The sequence below is a fragment of the Oenanthe melanoleuca genome, chromosome 1 (assembly GCF_029582105.1).
Source record: "Oenanthe melanoleuca isolate GR-GAL-2019-014 chromosome 1, OMel1.0, whole genome shotgun sequence".
NCBI lineage: Eukaryota > Metazoa > Chordata > Aves > Passeriformes > Muscicapidae > Oenanthe > Oenanthe melanoleuca.
In genome coordinates this window covers 2,096,470-2,117,230 of record NC_079333.1, presented here as the reverse complement: position 1 = coordinate 2,117,230, position 20,761 = coordinate 2,096,470, and the positions used below count along the sequence as shown (strand labels likewise).

General features: G+C 42.5%; 1 protein-coding gene across 1 annotated transcript in view; it reads left to right on the top strand.

The window, feature by feature from the left end:
* Window positions 1-20,292, top strand: part of ADAMTS5 (ADAM metallopeptidase with thrombospondin type 1 motif 5) — a gene marked incomplete at its 5' end in the record, with an annotated part of 36,861 nt that extends 16,569 nt beyond the window's left edge. Inside the window, 6 exons of the mRNA XM_056506034.1 lie at window positions 4,781-4,948; window positions 9,833-10,116; window positions 11,300-11,483; window positions 11,901-12,076; window positions 12,711-12,886; window positions 16,556-20,292. Of these exons, the coding sequence (XP_056362009.1) occupies window positions 4,781-4,948; window positions 9,833-10,116; window positions 11,300-11,483; window positions 11,901-12,076; window positions 12,711-12,886; window positions 16,556-17,093 (1,526 nt within the window). The remainder of the gene's footprint in view (window positions 1-4,780; window positions 4,949-9,832; window positions 10,117-11,299; window positions 11,484-11,900; window positions 12,077-12,710; window positions 12,887-16,555) is intronic.
* Between the last annotated feature and the right edge of the window lie 469 nt (window positions 20,293-20,761).

The window sequence follows — 20,761 nt, the reverse complement described above, 5'->3', positions numbered from 1 at the left end:
TACTCCCAGAGTTCATTCATTTACCATGAGCTGCTGTGGATTGTGTCCTTTAAAGTTCCTCTGAGTTGAACAGGTGTGAAATAGGTGTCACCATCTCCTGCTTCTTCATTAAAATGAACATTTATTTCTCCTCTACATGCCCCATTAATTAGTGCAGTGTGGCCCTCCTCATCTTTTTAATGATTATTTATAAAGTCAGTGTGGGCACAGTGGTCTCTGCCTGCCTGGCCCACATTGCCTGTCTGACAGGGGTGATGTGTCTGTGATCTCCCACAAGTCTGTTACAACAAGCCAGCTCAGCACAGGTTTGTTTTGTGTAAAGTCTGCAGCACTGGTGGGTGAATGTCTGATTGGGGCTTTTTTTTTTAATGTCTGCTCCTGAGAAGAAGCTGCACTCCAGACTATTGTTTCATTGAGTATGAAGAACTCTTTTAAGCCAGAAATATTAAAAACTGCCTCTGGGCTGGAGATTTAAAGGAGAGAGTGATTTTTTTAAAATCTTTTTTCTTTCATAAGTGACTGATAGCAGTCAAAGAAAAGAAAACTTGAAGGAAAGTTCAAGGATAAAATAAATTTAAAAAAGAGGAATGGCCTGTTTTATATTCTCTGCAATTTTTTGGTAAGCTTGTGTAATTCAAATCACATCTGTTTATTAAAAAAACCACCAACTTTATTAATTGTTATTGCATAGGTCCATCATGACTTCAGGAGGATTCCTGAGTGATACCAGCATGAAGTTCTTAAGAAGGAGTCAGATACTGACTCTAACAGGAGTTAGAAAAACAGCCCATGCCAGAAGAAATGGTTTTATTTTGAGAGAGTTCCCACGTGCAGTGTTTGTTTAGCCAGGGGGAGAGCAGGAGCCTGATGCAGAAGGTCTGGGCTGGTGATTAGCCCAGGGAATGTGGAGCCAGGAGCTTCCTGAGCCACTGACTCAGGGGGAACCTGGGGCAAATCTCTTCCCTTCTTTTGCTCCCCAGTTGTCCCAGCTGGAAATGAGGTGAAAGGCATAACCCCATGAAAACTTCATCCGAGCTGAGCTTCTCTGACAAAACAATTCCAGAGCCTGCAGCGTTTTTTAGCCTGCTGTGCCACCTTGCATGTCTCCTGTGGGCAGATGGAGTGCCAGAGCTGCTCTAAGGTGCTCTCCAAGTTCTTGTCCATAAGCAGGGATTGGTGGCTCTTTTCCAGGAGACCCACTTGGGCCTGCTGTATGTTGTGGATATTTTCTGTTCTCTTGTTTCTAATGCTTGAAATACCAGTATGACAGCAGGGTAATTTTGCATGCTGTTCACTCAGAGAACCTCTGCAGATAGTCTAGAACTGGATTTTTAAGAAAAACCAGAAGTATCCAGACTTCAGGAGGTGTTGGGACAATGCTCTCAGGCACAGGATGGGATTCTTGGGGCTGGCCTGTGCTGGGCCAGGAGCTGCACTTGGATGATGCTTGTGGGTTCCCTCCAGCTCAGGATATTCTGTGATTCTGGTTTGCTTCCCAGTGTTCCTGGGAATGAGAGCTGCTTCACCACACAGCCAGCACAGCTCTGCTGCACTCCTGCTTTCCCTGCAGGGCTCCTGTGTCCTGATCCTTAGAGAGGATGGAAGTTTTCACTGGCTTGTCATAATGTCTCTGAAGTATTCCCACCTTGGATTAGGGATACACCCCCCATTCCTGCAAGGTGTAAGGATCATTTTTGAGCTCATTGCAGGTATTATTTCCTGTTGGGCTGTAGCAGGTGTTGGCCTTCAGCAGGGAAAGCTGAGAGGGGAGGATGTCACTCCATTTGGGTGGTTGGTCTTTTTTGGAGTTTGAGATGGATTTACAAGCATCCTCAGCTACAAGAGGGCAAACCTTGCCTCCCCTGCATCTGCTTCCTTCACCATTTCATGCATTCCTACAGCATAACTTAACTAAACACCATCCTGCTGGTAAAATTATATTATGTCATTTTCACTCAGTGGGAACTGTCAGCACCAGTAAGATGCTTCATTAAGTAGAAAACAGCAGATGATCTACAATGCCATTCTCAGTCAGTCATCATTTTACACAGCTGCTGGGAGCCTTTTCTTGTTCTTCAATAGCCTGGTTTGACGTTTGTACTCGTACAAAATGGGGTGGGGCTAAAATTGGCATTGTGTTTGAAAGCTGCCTTTGTAGGTTTGTATTCCTCGAGTCTTCACTTCTGTCCAGAGCTTTCTCCAGAGCTCTGCTTCCATGCAGGGTCACTTGGAGGATCAACCTTTGCAATTTAGAAGGGAGGTACCCCACCAGAAAATGCCAGAAACCACCCTAATGTCATGTCATAACATCTGCATGGGATGGGTGGTGGGGAGAGACTTCCCAAAGAAAGAAAGGAAATAATCCCTTCCTTAATTTTTGGGTGCAAAAAGATGAAGGGTACAGGTGTTAAAGGACTTTGCTGTTCTCACTTCTGTGCTAAAAAGAGCAAAATTTAGCCAAGCAGTGTTTAGAGATTACACAGCCCTGTGATATTTTTGAATTTTGATTCTTTTTAATGCATCATTGGGAGTTTGTCATATGCTATAATCACTTCTAAGTCTGGTCAGAGGGCCTTAAAAGGCAAAGTTAGGACAGGGAGAAATTAAGGTTGTGGTAAGAATTAGGAATTTTAGCTCCATAAAATCCTTAGAGACTTGCATTCACAGTGTTTGTAAGTGAATGTGTTTGTCACCCCAGTGCATACAAAGTTAACTGGCAAATCAGTATGGAGAGCTAAAATCCATATATTTAATGCTGTTATCCCCACTGACATCACTGGTTGCTAATTTAAAAGCCCAAATACTGACAATCAGAATTATGTATTTTGGAAATTATTCACTGCTTACTGCTTCTTTCCTTGTCACGGTGGCTTCTTAAAATTACTTTTGAAAATTTTAAACATAACAAGGGAGATTCACAAATACTTTGGGAAGCTTCTCCTCCAGAAGGCTGAAGTCTGCCAAGTAAGTGACTTAGTTCTTGTCATGCACTGGAACAATGGCCTGATTTAATCTGACAAAGTAGACTCTGCTAATGAGGTGTGTCCTCAGCTCACCCCATTTATCAGTGTAAAGCACAGAACTTCTGCTGCTCTCTAATTAAAGGTGAATTCAGTAGCCTGACACTTTGCAGGAGATGGCCCTGTTTCAGATTCCTCTGCTTTTGCCAAAGTATTTGGGATGAAATGTTCTGTGCTGAACAGTGGCCTGAGAAGCATTTCATTTTATTTATTTACTCTCAAGTTCTCCACAGAGGCTGTCCAGCCTTTTTCTGAGGAGGGGGCTAAATTACAGCAGTGCTGTGAAGAAATCCTCAGTCTCTCTTCTCAAAGTGAAGAGCTTGAAATTTACCTGCAAGCTTCCTCATATCTAAAGGATATTTTATTATTTGTCTCTATGAAGGAGAAAACAGAAAGATGTCATAGGTAGCAGAGAAAGTCAAGAGCAGCCCAAGCTGCAGAAGCTTTATTAGGCCTGTGAATATGTGCACTGTATTGTTTAATTGTGTACTTGTATGGGATGTCCTTAGCAGAAAATGAACAGTTCTGAAGGGTGAAGTACAGTTATGCAATAAGGGGTTTGTCCTGAGAACAAAACTGCCTCTGACATGGGTGAGGTGCTGCAGAGGCTGTGGCAAACTGGAATTCTGCCCTGCAGCACTGAAGGCTTCATGTCACAGAGTTCTGGGCAGTTCTGAATGGTTCTGTAAAATACTGAGCACTCTGAAAAGTTACATCCCTGAGTCACTGGTGTGCGCCCAGCTGTCATTCATATCCCAGCCTGAACCAGTGCTGATGGGATGTCAATCAGCCAGACTCTTTGGATCAATGCTCCAACTTTTCTTTATTCACCCAGGGCTGTTTAGCACCAAGGCAAAGACTTGGAAATGAAACTCCTTTTCCACTTGGAGACCCTCATTGCCTTATTTCACTAACATTCTGCAGTGAGGTAATTTCTACAACTGTGAGCAGTCTTGGATCAGTAAATACAATGTAAATACAAAGTATTAAATGCTCAGCCCACTTGGAGAACTTGCTCTGTGGGTTAGAAGTGGTGCACTGATTATTTGGTTACTCTGGTCAGAGGAATCTGTCAGTTTGAACTAATCATCTTAGCAGTGAATTGTTTTGCTCAACACCAGCATTTGTCTGAAATGAAACAAAGCTGTTGTCTCTTCAGAGCAAGTCTTTGTATGTAGTGCTGTATCAGATTGAAACTTGACATGTACCTCCTGATATTCAGTGTCTCAGTGCAGCATAAAATCAGCATTATCTGGCCTTATAGAGGAAGTATTGCCAAACAAAAATGGTTTTACTTACCTGAAAAAAGAAAAGGCCAAATCCTGCAGAATGTGTCCCTTTCAGGACATCAGGCTGTTTTTCTGCAGTGGCTGTGATGGGTGGTCTTGTTCTTATTGTTAAAGCACTCTTGGTTTAGCCCTGCATATCTCATTAATCAACTTCTGGCTTAGGTTGAACATTTTGAGCAGTAAGTTCAGGCTTCAGCTCTCTGCAGCTTTATTCCCATTCATTCTTCTACCCTTTGTTTAGTTGCATCATAAATACTTTTGTTTTTAGCTGTTTAAAAAGATGTAGCACCTTTCTAGACAGTCGCAGAACATTTTCACAAAGTGTTTCTTGCTGAAGGAGATTTGGAAAAACTTTGTAAGACTTTGTAAGAAATCAGTTGATGAATATACAGTTCCCTCACATGGCTGTGAGCTCCAGCTGGTAGACTCTGGATAGTCACATAATTTTATTTATTTGGTTCCTTTCCGCAGGGCACTTGCTTGGGCTTTCCCATGACGACTCCAAGTTCTGTGAGGAGAACTTTGGCTCCATGGAAGACAAGCGCCTGATGTCCTCCATTCTGACCAGCATTGATGCTTCCAAGCCCTGGTCCAAGTGCACTTCAGCAACCATCACAGAATTCTTTGATGATGGCCACGGTATGTGTTATCACTCCCTGTGTCAGCTACATGGCACTTTTTACTGGCAACCTGTATTTTTTAATAAGAACATTTTATGGCAGCTTATTTGCTAAATATGACATTTAAGCCTTGGGGAATAAGGACAACAATTCAGTTTTCCAAGAGTAGAAATAGAAACACAGTCTTCAACTTCACTCTTTAATGAATTTTAAAGTCTTCACTGTGGTCCCAAAGCAACTGCAGTTATTAAACAAACCACTCAAATTCCAAAATGCTGAGATAAAAATGACATAATTGAGTGAATGGATCAAGTCGTTATGGTAACCAGAATGCTTATGGATAAAAAGTATGGTGTGTCTGCTGAATGTAAAGGTTTGCTTTTAAATATTGTGCTGGCTGATTTCAGTGCTCTCTGAAATATTTTTCTCTGAATGACTTAATTTTTTCTCTCAATTTTATTAGCTCTGTTAATCTGTAGTATCCTGTTTTATGATCCATATTGCTCTGGCATTGACTTAATGTTACCAAATTAGTTTCCACAAATGAAGAGAACTTTCCCTTTTGAGCTACTGAGGTAACTCTCCCACCATCCATGGAAGACTTCTCAGAGAGTGTAAGGAACTGATTTCTCCTCAGTTCATGAGCAGCTATCATTTAGGTGTGTGGTCTTCAAGAGTTATTGACAGGATGAAATTATTAATAGAAAAGTTGAATTTCTTGTCAAGTAGGTTCATAGTCCTCTGGGAATTAATTTTATTACTGATGCTATTGGTGTGATTCCAAATCCATAATATTTAAGGAATCTTTTCTTGATGGATCAGCCCTTCAGAGACCTTTTCTGAGAGTCTTCTTTCCTGTAGAAGTTTATAGTCTCCCAATTACTTATTTTAAATCACAGATCCATCCTAGCAGAACACAAACACCATCCATGAAGTCGAAAGGGAAGTCAATGATTTGACTTCAGATTATTTGAAACCTTGATTTGCCAGTCAGTGGCCTCAGCAGCACTGGGGACATGGGTGGTGCTGAATGACACCATAACTCATTTTCCTCAGCAGTGGAACACCTGACAGCTGAGTGCACTGCAGCACCAGCATGACATGAGGTCAGCTGAGTAAATCCCAACAGAAAAGTCTGGTCCAAGGTCAGCCAGGGGGCTGGGGGAGGATCAAGGTGCTGATTCCCTGAGAACAATAAACAGCTCTGTCATGATATCACCATTTGTTTTACACTCACGAGATGACCCCAGACAACAGTTTGACATTTAGGAAGAAAAGGCTGGGTTTGTGTCCAGAGGAGTGACATTTATATCCATCTGCTTTTAGCAAAGCCTTTCCAAAGGTACTAATTGCCTTTATTGTCATGCCAACCACCAGGCTGTGGGAGGGTTGCTTGGGACTTAGTGTGTTCAGTCCCAGTGCTCTGTGCAACCTGGAACAAGGACTGTTTGTATTTTAATTAATTTATATCCTGCTTATCTGCTTCCTGCACAGATCTTGTTCCCCTTTTTTTTTTTCTTCCCCCAAGATATATTACATATAGCATTGAGAGAGATAATGAGATGGCTTAATTAGCACTGTCATCAGCCAACAATGTTGCTCTATTCCAGGGCACAAAGATGGTCTTTGGTGCCCAGGACAGAAAAAATGGGAATAGCAGTGTGTATATGCTGTGGATGTTGAAATGTAGTGCAGAACTGAAGCCCTCTCTGCCCTCCCACCCCACTCTGTCCTTGCTGGCCATGAGAAGCAGGAGGTTGGACCAGCTGGTGGTAAAAACACCTGCAATTCACTGCAGCCTGTCCAAACACAGACACTGCTACAGTCTACCCATATAAAGATGGTTTCTTCCTGTGGGAAATCTGTAGGGGCCTTCCCTATCTTCAGGTTTGAATTTATCATGTGAGATCAGCTGGAGCACCTGGCTTTGTAGAAATTGCACAACTTTCCTCAGTTAAGGAGAATTTGGGGGAAAATGCTGTCTTTTCTGTGTGAGCTTGTGAAACCTGTTTGTTACTCACATGTCATGGGTTTTAACTGAGATGATTGACAGATGAGTACATGCAAGGAAGAGACTTTTCTCTCCTTTTTATCTAAATTTGTATTTCCAGCCAAAATGAAGTGTAATTTTGGTGTTTTAAAATACTGAAAAACAGCTCTACTTGGGAGTTTGATTAACTTCAGCATAGGTACAAAAGCAGTGTATAATACTGAATACTGACATGCTACAGCCTTCCCATCATTGCCCTCACATTTCAGCAGCTTCTTCTGTCCTTACAAGGTATATGAGAAAGGATTTCCACTGTTATTTACTTTTACAAAGAGTATTTTTGCCAGAACTTTTCCAAACTATATCCAGAAACTCTAGGAAAAAATATAGATGCTTTCTTACTCCTCATCATGTCTCTAATATTTTACACTGCAACAGCACCATGTATTTTTAATTATCTTTATCTCATGACAGCTAGCATTGGCACACTTTGTCTGCATTAAAAATTCAGTATAATTCAAATCAAATATAAGGCTAGGGTAAATCAGGGTCAGCAAATGGAACAGGTTTAACAAGACAGAGTTTTTGGTTGCAAGTCATCATGCAGAAGGAATTTTTGGCTAATTTGGCTAATTGGCATTAGTCTTTAGAAGGGCAGAACAGTTGCAGTAAGTGTGTGTTTTGGAATGAGACCTCAGGCTGTTGAGAAATGGGGTATTTGGTTTGCTTAGACTCCCTGCCATAGCTTGAAATTCTATTCCATTTTGTGTAAATAGTGAGGGTTTTATAGATAGGCTTTTTTCAGCCATGATGCAAGTGAAGAACACTGGTGTGGATTCCAAAGTGAGGTAAATTGCAGTGAGTTATTTTGGCTGAGGATGAGTGAAGCTTGCCCAGACCACATATCCCTTTCATGAAGTGTAAAAGAGGTTACACTGAATAAATAGTTCTGCATGTCAACAAGTGAGGTTTTCAATAGTAAAAAAGCCCAGCAATCAGAAGATACCTAGAACATAAATGAGAATTCTCATTTTTAGGGTGTGCCAGACAAATTTTGACCACTACAGACCTTAAAATACATCTACAAATCTTTACATTAATGCAGTTTTTTCTTCCTGTTATTTATGGGGTTTTGTATAAAATGGATAACCCTTTTCAAACTAGTTCTATAAGCAGCCAAGTATCACTCCTTAGAAGAAAAATGCAATCCAGCTTTAGTGCCAACATTAGTCTTGATACACAGGTTATATTTTTCCTTTGGCCTGGTAGAAATTTCTATTTTTTGATCTGTTTTGTCTGTGCTTTTTGATTTTTCTGGCATCCCTTTAGAAGCTTTACTATTTCTGACATCCTGATTTAAAACTCTAATGACAACTGTGCTTAGTATGAGTCTTACATGAGTCAAACAGATAAATAGCATGGAGTGTGTTCTGAGTCTTGTATAAAGGATTGAAAGCCCTAAAGGACCTGGGTAAAACTCATTTACACCTCAAGCTGGGAACAGGCAGCTCAGCAGCAGGGTCAGAATGCAGTGGCAGCAGTTTGATCTTGTGCAAACCTGATGTCACCTCAAAGTCATCAGGTTCACAGGTGACAAATGACCTTTCCCCTGCCCCCAACAGCAGCACAGCAGGGAAAGCTGCATGTAAATAAACAATAAAGCAGTAAATAAGGGAGTGAAGTGTTGGGAAGGATGAACCAAGAAAACCTTACAAATATGAATGCTTAGATTCTGGGAATATAGAAACCATGAGTGAGATTGAAATGAAAGCCATATTTGAGATACCAAACCTCAATTAATAAATAACTAGAAGACAATAGTAATCCCCTCTTGATAGAACAATGTCTTCTGCTGGAGAGCAGCTCCAAAGGTCAGAGAAGACCCTGCTAGGGTCCAAAGAGTAGTTTTTAGAATTTATTTATAACACACTATGGTAATGTAATGATTCTTACAGGCTGTATGTAAATGCTATAGAATTTGTATCTTGTGTTAGATTGGTCAGTGGAAATTAGAATATTCATCATAGAAGAAGATTTATAGTATTGTAAACAGCAAAATCGCTCCCTTACTGCTACCACCCCTCTCTTACCTTACTCTCTCACCCCCTCACCCTCTTATTCTCTTACTTCTTTCTCTTCCCCCATTCTCTCTCTGTCCTACTCTGGGCTGTGGCTTGCAGCTCTTAGCAGCACTCTGTACACCCAGGCCCTTACAATAAACTGCAACTTTAATGTCCCACCCCGAGGGTCTCTTTAGGGGTGAGACCTCTTCAGAGAGGACATGCAGGTGGTCAGGAGGCTGGCTTCTCTCAGAGTCACCAGCAAGAAAGCTTCTCCAGATGACCTTGTGTTGTTGCAAAGCTGTTTATTTATCTTATCTTCCAAAATGTTTTCAGTCAGCCCGACACAGGTCTGCTCTGCAAGGCGACCATCACAGAACTGCCCCCGGGCGGGCTGTGCCAAATCTTTTATACCTAAAACTACCTATACAATGTTTACAAACTCTTCCCAATGCCATGCAGTCTCTTTGCAATGTCCAGTTCTTCCCCCATCCAATCTGTGGTTCCCAGGATGCAACCCCAACATGGATGACAGGAAGAAGAAGGAAGAAGGACCCAGGTTCCTCCATCTCGACCACATGGCCCTTAATACAAACAATCCAAAAACCTACTTGTTCTACATTCTAATATTCTAATTTACACTCTGCTTGTTCTCATGTTTTGGCAAATTCTCCCAAGGAGCTAAATCCAAGGAGCTAAATGGTGCCCTGCAGGGTCTCAGAGGGGCCATGGGGGTTTTTGCATCCCCAAAGGAGCCAGGGAGATACCCTGGACTCCCACACTTTAAGACCAGCACGTGCAGAGCGCCTGAGTTTGTCCCCCCAGTAAAGAGCAGCTTGGCTTGCTGTTGCAGGGAACTGCCTGCTGGACCAGCCCCGGCAGCAGCTGGCGGGCCCCGAGGAGCTGCCGGGGCAGACGTACGACGCGATCCGGCAGTGCCGGCTGGCGTTCGGCGCCGAGTACACCGTGTGCCCCGGCATGGACGTGTGCGCGCGCCTCTGGTGCGCCGTGGTGCGCCAGGGACAGATGGTCTGCCTCACCAAGAAGCTGCCGGCCGTGGAGGGAACCCCCTGCGGCAAAGGGAGGATCTGCCTCCAGGGGAAGTGCGTGGACAAAACCAAGAAGAAGTACTACTCGGTAAGTTAGGGGGGTTTGGGAAGGTGATGGGTTTTGTGGCGTGGAAGTCAGGCTGAAAGCTGCTTTGTTTTTTTAGCAAAAAGCAGATTAAATTAATCCAGAATATAACTTCTGGATCAGAAAAGTGAGGAATCCCCAGGCTCGTGATAGCTGTCAAATGCACTTAATTGGGGTGTTGTTGGTGAGGGATGTAGGAAAAATGCAGCTGAGGTTCAGGAAGTGTATTTTCTTCATTAAGGAAAGGCTTCATTCCTGGAAAAGTTTCAGAGGAGTTGATTGGCATATTCAGTAAATGACAGTTATCAGGACATGGCTTTGTGACTTAGCATGGAAAGCAAGATAAATCACATCTCCATGTTTAACTTACAGCCCTCATCCAGAGCCCTGATTCTAATGAAGAAAAAAGCAGTTGAAATTAATCCAGAATATAACTTCTGGATCAGAAAAGTTTCCAGTGACAGAAAGCCCCTGTTCCCCTTTATACATCTGAAGAATCCCCAGGCTCATGAGAGCTGCCAGCTGCACAGCATAGCTGCTATTTCTAAATTCTCTGGGTAGACAGCAGCCCCTTCTGTTACACCCACAGAAGAGATGTGGTCTTGTAGAGCTTTGTGAAAATATTTGCAAACTATGGGAGCCATTCAAATCAAGCTACAGCCTTTGTAACACTTTTTAAATGGATTTCTACACCTTTTTTATGGATTTCTGTACTTCTAATGATCTTGCAATACTGTATGCAATGTAGCAGAGCTGACAACTCCATCTCTTGCCAGTAATTCCAAGCAATACCTATGCATCACAATACTTGGATTTAATCTCAGATTAGCAGTTTGGATATATTCTGGGAGTTGAGCCCTTTGAAGCCAGTTTAAGGGGCCTTTTGGTAGGAATAGCAAAAAATAAGAGAGCAGCCCATGTGGGTGTATTCCATGAAGAGGCTGAAGGCAGCTGTGTGGAGCAAGGTCCAGCATTGACTTTGCACCCATGGTGCCTAAGTGAGATGTCAGCAGTGTGCAAATAAGATAGAAATTAACTTTGCTGGGAGAAAGAAGGTTCCTAAGACCTGTTATCCCTGAATGACCAATTGAAGGAATTGCCTTCAGCTGAGGAAAGCATTGGCAGTGACTTTGAGGCAACAGCTCCGTTCATGCTTGGATGAGGAACTGTTCCATGTGTTTTTCAGGCTTCCAGCCATGGCAACTGGGGATCCTGGGGACCCTGGGGACAGTGCTCCCGTACCTGTGGGGGTGGAGTTCAGTTTGCCTACCGCCACTGCAACAACCCAGCCCCCAGGAACAACGGGAGGTACTGCACGGGCAAGCGAGCCATCTACCGCTCCTGCAACGTCACTCCCTGCCCCGCCAGCGGTGAGTGCCCCTGCTCCAGCCCTGCCTGCACGCCCTCAGTGCTGGTTATCTGCCCTGGAACCAGGCTGCAAGGGCTCACTGTTCCCTCCCCAAATGTATGTATCAGGGCAAGGCATTCATCATTAGTACAGTATCCTAATTCTTCACCCACACCTCGCCCCGGATGCCGTGGAGAAAGGACACTGGAGCAAAAAAAGTCATGAAACATCATGCAAACTTTAGGTCTTTAAGGATTGTTATGCTATGGGGAGATTTCCAAGTTAAAACAGTAAAGGGATTGGAAGGCCAGTTCTAAGTAAAGAAGTGGTGTGACATAACTTAAAAATTATGTAGGAAAGAAATTGGAATAATAGATGGACATAATGATATTTGCAGCATGGTCTGAAATAGCCACTAATGATGTGAATAATTCCACAGCTAAATCCTTTCGACAAGAGCAGTGTGAAGCAAGGAATGGCTATCAGTCTGATGCAAAGGGGGTCAAGACTTTTGTGGAATGGGTCCCCAAGTATGCTGGAGTGCTGCCTGGAGACGTCTGCAAGCTCACCTGCCGAGCCAAAGGAACCGGTTATTATGTGGTATTTTCTCAGAAGGTAATGGCAGCTCCAGTCAGGGTTTCATGCTCCAGTTTAGGAGTGTCCTGTATTTTAGAAATCTTTCCCTACAACCAGGGAAAAAGAAGTTAATCATATGATTCAGATATTTAACTGTGTGATCAGATTTAATGGTTCGATCCAGTGATTGCACCTTAGGGCCAGAGCTGGTCTCTAAAATGAGATAAGTTTTTCTAATCTCAGTATGAATGCATGAAAAATATGGCTTTCTCTGCACTAGTTTGTTTTCAGTAATGGATAAAGGGCTTTCTGCCTGGAGGAAAAAAAGTATTAGGAGAAAAGAGTAAGTCTGACCCTGAACTGTGTTTAAGGAGTCCAGGGTAACTCCTAAAGGACCAGTTAGCATATGGTAATTAATGGTACAGATGTGAACTGGGGTCAGTTTGTTCTATCAGATGCAATCAAAACTGAGAGTTAGCTGTCATTGCTTTTGTCCTTTTGCTAAATTTCATCTCCTTTTTTGCCATCAATATTATAGAAGCTCAATCTGGTCTCTCAGGAGAGGCAACCTGCTCTGAGTTGGTGACTTAAACAAGGAACTGGGTTTTGCCAGGCGGATGCAAAGGCTCAGATTTCTGTGGCAGTTTGAACCAAGTTCTGTTTGCTTGCCCAGGTCACAGATGGCACGGAGTGTCGACCCTACAGCAACTCGGTGTGTGTGCGAGGGAAGTGCGTCCGAACGGGCTGCGACGGCATCATCGGCTCCAAGCTGCAGTATGACAAGTGTGGGGTGTGTGGGGGAGACAACTCCAGCTGCACTAAAGTCATGGGGACCTTCACCAAAAAGAGGTACTGGTCTCAACAGCAAGTGCATCTTCTTGTGCAAGTAGTTATTCTGCCATGTGCTGCTTTCTGTCTCTGAACGCAATTTGCTTTCACACTGCCTGCAGCTTATTGCACTTTCCAGATGTGCACAGCTGGCTCCTAGCATTATCCTGAAATTGGCAAAGCATCAGCTGGCAAAACACTGCACCCAGCTCATTTCTGACACAAAATGCCAGTGAGGCAGGTGGGCAATGACAGGAATAAAGCACAGCAACTCATGCCACATGCAAACCTTGCTGTGTGGATGTGGATTGTGGTTCCTGGAGGACCCAGCTAAAGGAGGAGACAAATTAATCAGAAAGTTGTTTGGATCAGAATTATCTGCATCTCTCTGAAATTTTGCATTTCCCACTTGTTGCTGCATTGGCAAGTTTCACCCTGAGAATGCTTTTTCATTTCATCTATTTTAAATGGCACTGAGGACATCCCACCTGATTTTGTGACACACATTCCTTGTATTAGAAGTGCAGAGAAGCAGACAGCTGTAAACACCTTCCTTAAAAGCTGAGAGAGATTATACCCAAAAATTCCCTTTTCCCAGTGCTGAGTATGTGTGGAGTTCAGGTAAATAGAAATCAGAAGTATCATAGGCTTACTCATTACTATATTCCTTCATATCCCCTCATAACCACTGGCATAATATCAATCTCCAGATGGATTTTTTAAAGTCAAAATACTTACTGCAGTTATCCACAAGCCATTTTTCTCTCAGAGTTCACCTTTTAACTGTAATAAAACTTAATACAAGTAAAATAAAAGGAACTCCTGCCATGGTTTTCCCTCACCACCCTGGGGGCAGTACTGATAGACCAATCTCAAGTAAGTCCTTTCTGTCAACTAATTTTTTTCCCTTTTCAGTTCTTAAGATTCGTAGAAAAATTGGGATTTTAAATCATCATTTATACAGATTCCAAGGTCTCAAAGGACTGATCTACACATAGAAACTTTAGTTGACAGTTTCTACTCAGAATCAGTGACTGCATTAAGCATCTTTTATATATGAACTGGATTTTATATCTTCCAAACTCTTACATAGCATGTTGAAAGCTACCAGAAGTTGAAATCTGACTCCTGGAATGGTCTTTTATTTCTATACATTTCAACAGACTGATTAATAGCAGTCAGAAATGGTTTGGAGAGTGAATTTGTCCTAAAAATAAACATAACTAATCTTCTTCCTGGTAAGCCAATGATTGCTCACCTAATGATGCCAAAACACCTCTGCCAAAAAGAATTGCCTTCCAACCAAACTAGTGATTATATAAACCAAATCTTTTCCAATGTGTAAATATTGGGATGTCTGGGAATGTCTAAATGACAGGGAGAGATGTATTTAATCACATTTTCATGTGATTTGGTAATAATCAAGCTCCAGGAAAAGTGTTAGAGGGGCTCCATGAATTTCAGGGAGGCCAGATTTGTATCTCCATTTGGAAATGGAGAGATTTATTCCAGTTATCCCTGTGAAGTTACCATCTTACCCCTCAAATCATGCCTTTAAGTGTCATGAGACTGGCCAGAGGGTAAAGTTGTGTTCTAATATGATTTTGATTGGCTTTGGGACTGCTGATTTATTTTTACTGGTAAAGTTGTTTGAGGCAATTCTTCTCTGCGACTAATTGATGTTGAAATAAACCCCCAATTAAAATAGTGAAATCTTAATTGTCTGTAAACTGTTTTTACAGTTTTGTTTGAAAGGACAGGGCTGGTAGGAAAATTGTCTTTCCTCCACTGAAAAATGGCAGCTCCCATTTTGCTGTCCACCATAAACTTTAACAACCTATACATTAAATGTACAGGGAAATTTAAATGAACAAGGCAAAACAAATATTTCCCATTGCAGACAATTGCCATAACAACATTTGTTTGTGCTTTTTTTTTTTTCTTTTAAAGCAGGCAAAACAGCATCTTCTGGGAAATTTGCTTCCTAAGATTTTTGTTTAAAAAGCTGTAAAGCCAAATCATCAGAAGTTGGGAAAGAGGGGAATTAATCTGTGCACATGGAGCATTACAGCTCTTTGTGCAGACAACTTGAATTCTCCAGGACTGCTTGTAGGTTTTTGAACAAATGATTTTGTAACTTTAATGACATGTTTGAATTGAGCTATTCTGGCAACTCTTGTGTAAAAATATTTGTGCAGTGCTGTAGAGCAGAGTCCCCAGCCTGGGATTCACACCATATTCCTCCAGCTTTATGGAGGTGCTAAATCAATGGAGTCTTAAGTCATTGTCCCATAACTGCTGGAAATAGCAGGGGATCAGCACAAATGTTTCATCTGTAATATGTGCAGTCTCTACTTGTGCAGCCAAAAGTTCTCAAAATTAGCAGTGTTCTTTAAACAATCCCACAGGAGATGCCATCACTTTTATGTATTTTTAATGTATTTGCTCATTAAACCTTTCAGATATGAAGTACTTGAAGGGTGGCTTTGTCATGGTTTTAGGAATGAAAACACATCTCCAAAATCCAGCTGGTAGCTTACAGCTATGTAAAGCCTTTACATTTTTTTCTATATATCAGTAAAGTTAAAATAACATACTTAAGATAGTGATAAATTCCAGCACACTTGCAGGTTTTGAATGCTCGTCACTTTTGGTAAAAGAGTTTAATCTCTTTTTCTAAATCCCAGTTAAGGTAGTTCATAAGTAGTAGAGAACTCCCTGATGATACAAATGAAGCCTTTGGGTGCCCCTCTTATTAGACACTTGACGATTAATCTTTGCCTTTATAAATTTCAAAGTAAACAAATTTTTTCTTGGTGATCAAGACTATTTTTAAATGTTCCCAAGGTACCTCTACCCAGCTGTTCCTCTGCTCGTGCTTTCCTTAATCATCATTATAGCAAAGACAGCAAGAAACAGCTGTAACCAATGCATATCTCATTATCTTTTCCTTGGCAGGCAGCACGTGCATCGTGTTTCATATCTCCCACCCTCTGCTGAAATCTATATGCTATCTGTTATTTTTCATTCCTCTGGTATCTGACCCACGGCAGGCTGTCCCTAAAGCTAAAGATTAAGCAATCTGCAAGAAGTGCAATAGAAGCTTCTTGGAGAACATGAGGAACAGCACAGTAGGCCAAGAGTGGAACCTGGTTAAATTAATCTTAGGGAAAATCCAGGTGGCTTGGACTGAAATGAAGCAAGATGTTGTTGTCCATAGGTTGGACTCAAAGATCTGTGCCAGCCTGGTTGATGCTGTGATTCTGTGCCATGCCAGATATCACTGTTGGGGTGGACATATTATATGAAGGGATGCACTACATTTCAGAAGGCTAAGTTCTGTTTATTATTATTCTGTTTATAAAAGGGGCAGCATATAAAATGCTTATAAAAGGCAGCATGCCCCCTTTTATACACTCCACAAAGTTTACACTTTATTCATCGGTTACAATAGATCAACATAACATTCATTGGTGCAATGCAGTCTCCACCACTGTTTTTCACAAAACTTTTCTAAAAATACTTCTCTCAGCTGCAGGTTTCTTCTTGCTTATCTTCTTCTCTTCTCGGTCTCCATACCAACAGCCTTGGTAAAATTTCTTTCAGAAGTAAGCCTTGTTTAGTTAACTCTGGCTGACAGACCAGCCAGTGAGGCGTTGCAGTGAGACTTTCCTTTTTTCCCTTCCTCAGCAAGGGCTACACGGACGTGGTGAAGATCCCGGAGGGGGCCACGCACATCAAAGTGCGGCAGTTCAAGGGCAAGGAGCAGAGCAGGTTCACGGCCTACCTGGCCCTGAAGAAGAAGAACGGGGAGTACCTGCTCAACGGCAAGTACATGATCTCCACCTCGGAAACCATCATCCACGTCAACGGCACGGTGATGAACTACAGCGGCTGGAGCCACAGGGACGACTTCCTGCACGCCATGGGCCACTCGGCCACCAGGGAGGCGCTGGTGGTGCAGGTGCTGGCCACGGACCCCGCGCAGCCGCTGGACGTGCGCTACAGCTTCTTCGTGCCGCGCCGGCCGCTGCCCAACGCCGTGCCCGGCGCCGGCGCCGAGCCCCGCTGGGTGACGGGGCCGTGGCTCTCCTGCTCTCGAACGTGCGACACGGGCTGGCACACCAGGACTGTGCAGTGCAAGGATGGCCACGGGAAGCTGGCCAAGGGGTGCCTGCTCTCCCACAGACCCTCGGCCTTCAAACAGTGCCTGCTGAAGAAGTGCTAACCCGCGCGGGGACCTTCTCGCCGACAGCTTGGAGTCGGCCGGTGTCGGCGTGCTGGTGTCAGGTCTGCCCAGACACAGAGAAGCAAAGGCTTCCGTGTGCTCGTTCAGTCTCTAATTATGGGCAGAATCTGCCTGTTTGGACCAAATGAAGATGTGCACTGCTTTAAATAATAGTAGGGTGGTCTCAGTGTGTCAAAGAAAGTAAGCATTAAAGTTGTTCTAAGCCCTCTGTGTCTGCAAAAACCTAAAATAAAATAATGCAAAAGAAGAGAAAAACTAGTGAATGGAGGATCCTGGGATATTTGAAGGTTACAGAATCATCTCCCCTTTTTCACCTACCTCTACTACAGTATGTCCTTAGGAAATGTCACATGTCCCCATGATCCCGCAGTAGCTTATTTTATACTGTTCTGTAAATATCTTTCATTTGGTATATCACTTTATATCACTTCCTTCTATTAAAGAAATCAAAAGACAAACTACATAAGCAAAATGATTGACCAAAGTATATCTGCAGCCCTTGTGGACTAAGTCCATTCTTCAGAAAGGGCCACAGATGTTTTACTGGAAAATGAAGAGCTTGCTGCTGGTTTTAAAAAGTGATACCTTTTGGTTTTGACAAAAGGAAACACGTTTTCGTGGTAGGAATTTCCTGACAGTATATCATTCATGTCTGACAAATCCTGTGTTTCCACCCCGAAATTCTCAGGAGGAGCCTCACAGCAGCTTGCAGAGCAGGGAACCCCACCTTGCTCCATCAGCTCCGTCAGCAGCTCCTCCCTGTGTGTGTGTCAGGCATGCACAGAAGGAAGGGGCTGCCAGGAGGAGTTTGTGTACACTTGGTTCCAGCTGTGTCACAGCCTGGGCTCCTTGTTGTCACCCAACAAGAGCTGCTCCAGCTGCTCCTCTCCACAAAACAAAGGCATGCTGTACTTTGTAGAAAACTAGTTAGAGAACCAAAACTTACAGGTGAGCTAATCAAGTGTCTTCTGACTCAGATATTCTGAGGCTGTGTTCAGCTGCTTTCTCTGGTATTTTCTCTACGGCTTCTGCCTTGAATTTAACAATGTGTAATGTACCTACATCTTTTCAAGAGGCTCTCAAGGTCATAAAAACACAGCAAGCAGTTAATATTTTATCACTGTTTTGTCCATCGTGTCTAACTCTGGTATTCATCTTACCAGCAAAAGTTTGTAACTATTTGTCTTTTTTTTTTTTTTTTTTAATTTTTTTTGTATGTTTTGGGTTTTTTTTAAAGCTATAGATGGCATCATGTTTTGTATATCTACCACATTTGGGAGGAAGAGGGGTCACTAGGAAGTCAAACCACATCAGGATGTGGAGGACTTGTCCAATATCAATAAGACTGTTTCCACAGCACAGGCAGTAGCTGGTGACAGTTTTCCTTGGCAGCAATTCCTGAATCCTGTTATTGTCTTGTGGAAGTTCTGTGACTGAGGATGGGCATTTCACCCTGTGCAGGTGGAGGCCTGAGAGCAACCCTGGTAAAATTGTTCTGTTTGATATCAGCAGGCTTTGAATTGGACCCTAAGATAACAGGTACCAAAAGAAATGGTAAAAAAACCACTGCTGAAAGTAGAACCCCATTTTTTACTCCTTTGTTCATCCACACAGGAGAGGAGGAGACTGCAGGAGGATTTTCAGAGAAGCCTCAGCTGTAGGTCAGTGATACTTGAGCACTGAAACACCTCAGGCTCTACTGAAAATCCCAGGCATGAAATCAGCAGGGAAAACTTGCTGGAGTGTGGAGCAAGAAGGGCAGGTCTGACTCCAGGCTGACACAAACATGTTTTTGCAACTGTGGCATGTTTGTGTGAACTCTCAAAAATCATATGATGGTTTCAAAACAGCATAGAGTTGCTACATCTACAACTGTGAAATCTGGAGAAGGATCTGGTTTTTTACCCTGTTTTAAATAAACAGTACCAAGGGCAGGGCCTCCTCCTCTGTTAAATGGATTGCCAACAAATGTTATTAATCAGCATTCAAAAATGGTGTGGCCCTCTGTTCAGAACTAGACCCTGTGCAAAACTGTGGATCTTGAGGAATACTCCCCATTTATTCTTGATCCCAATCTAAGAACTGAGATCAAGGCTCAGAAATTTTGCAGAGTGCTGGAAACTAAACATTTATGCCTCCTCTGCCTGTTAAAATAAGATCACTTTGAAATGCCTTATTTTTCCTTCCAAGTAATCTAATTGTGATGCTTATATATGTATGAAACATGTCCTAGAACCTTTCCAAAGAGTCCATAACAAATAGAAACCATCATGAGAGGAAAAATCCAGAGATTTAATGTGCCTCAGCATAGACATCATTTGTCTCAGCATGCAGCTGCTGCATTAAGTGGTGTTTGTGTTCTCTCATAATAGAGACAGAATGTGCAAGTATTTGTGTTTGCATCATGGTGATAATTTATTATATATTCAGCAGGCTGAGTAAAGCTTTTGGATGCTATCTAGGCATGCCATATGTGGGTCTAAATTCAGAGCTTCCTCACATCAGGAGTGTCTTTTAAAAATGAAAGAGTGTGTTTGGAAATGAATACAAGAACACACCACTGCAGTGATTCTCACCAGTGCAGCAGTGAAGCAAATTACCCCAAGCAAAGATGTGAGGAGGCAAAGGAGACAGGCCAAGGCAGGGCCCTAAAAGTGAGATAAAGGGTAAGTCAGCACTTGCTTTTTCAGGGGTTCCTAAATCAGAGTGCAGTTCCAAACCTTGCCTGTGGCAGCCATGGCTGCCCCAGGTACCTGATGAGTGAAGAATGGGTGCAGGTCTGTTCTCAGCTGGATTCTGTGTCACTCACACTGTGACATCATTGTTTACATTTCTGCCCAGTGTTGCACAGCTGGATTCAGTGGAAACCTGGAATTCTGCTCTTGGCACAGCCAGCAGCAGTCTCAGTGTTAAATTCACTCTGCCCTTAGGTGGATTTGGACCCCTGAGCATCAGTGGGGCTTACAGCATCTGCTTTTCAAGCAGGATATTCTCATTAGGAAAAAGCCTGGCATCTTTGCTTTGACTGTCTACAAGAAATTAAGTTCAGCTGCCCTCCTGTGGAAACAGTTTTATCACAAGGGGAAGAGGGAATAATCTTGTGGATTAATAACAACTGTTTAAAAGAAAAAAAGCAACACAGCACTGAAAAAAATAAAATAATTTATTGTTTTTACAACTGGTATGTGAACGGATGTAATGAATTTATTTATTCTTATTTAACAAAATACCAATTGTGCAAATTCTATATTTAAAATGTTTTGCTATCGTCTCTGGCTCTCTTTCTGGCTCTCTTTTAATTTATGCTTCAGATTTGTGTTGAAAGTGAGTTTACATAATATATGGCACTGGTCATTTTTTGTATGATTTTATTTAGAAGACCTTCTGCATGGAACAGGAGTATATGTATACACATGGATGGATGTTTATTCTTTTTCTACTGCCACCTTTTCCTTAGAGAAGTTGTAGCTTTTTAATTTGATGACACTTTGTGCTCCAAGCTCATTGTTACACTTCAAAAAGCTCTCAACAAGCAAGTCCCAAAGGTCTGCAGACCAAAAAAAACTCTGTAATGGCTCCTGAAGAAGTCAGAAAATATTTAGTGTCTCAAAGGCAGGTGCAATTCATGCTGGAGGCCTCAGTGATTG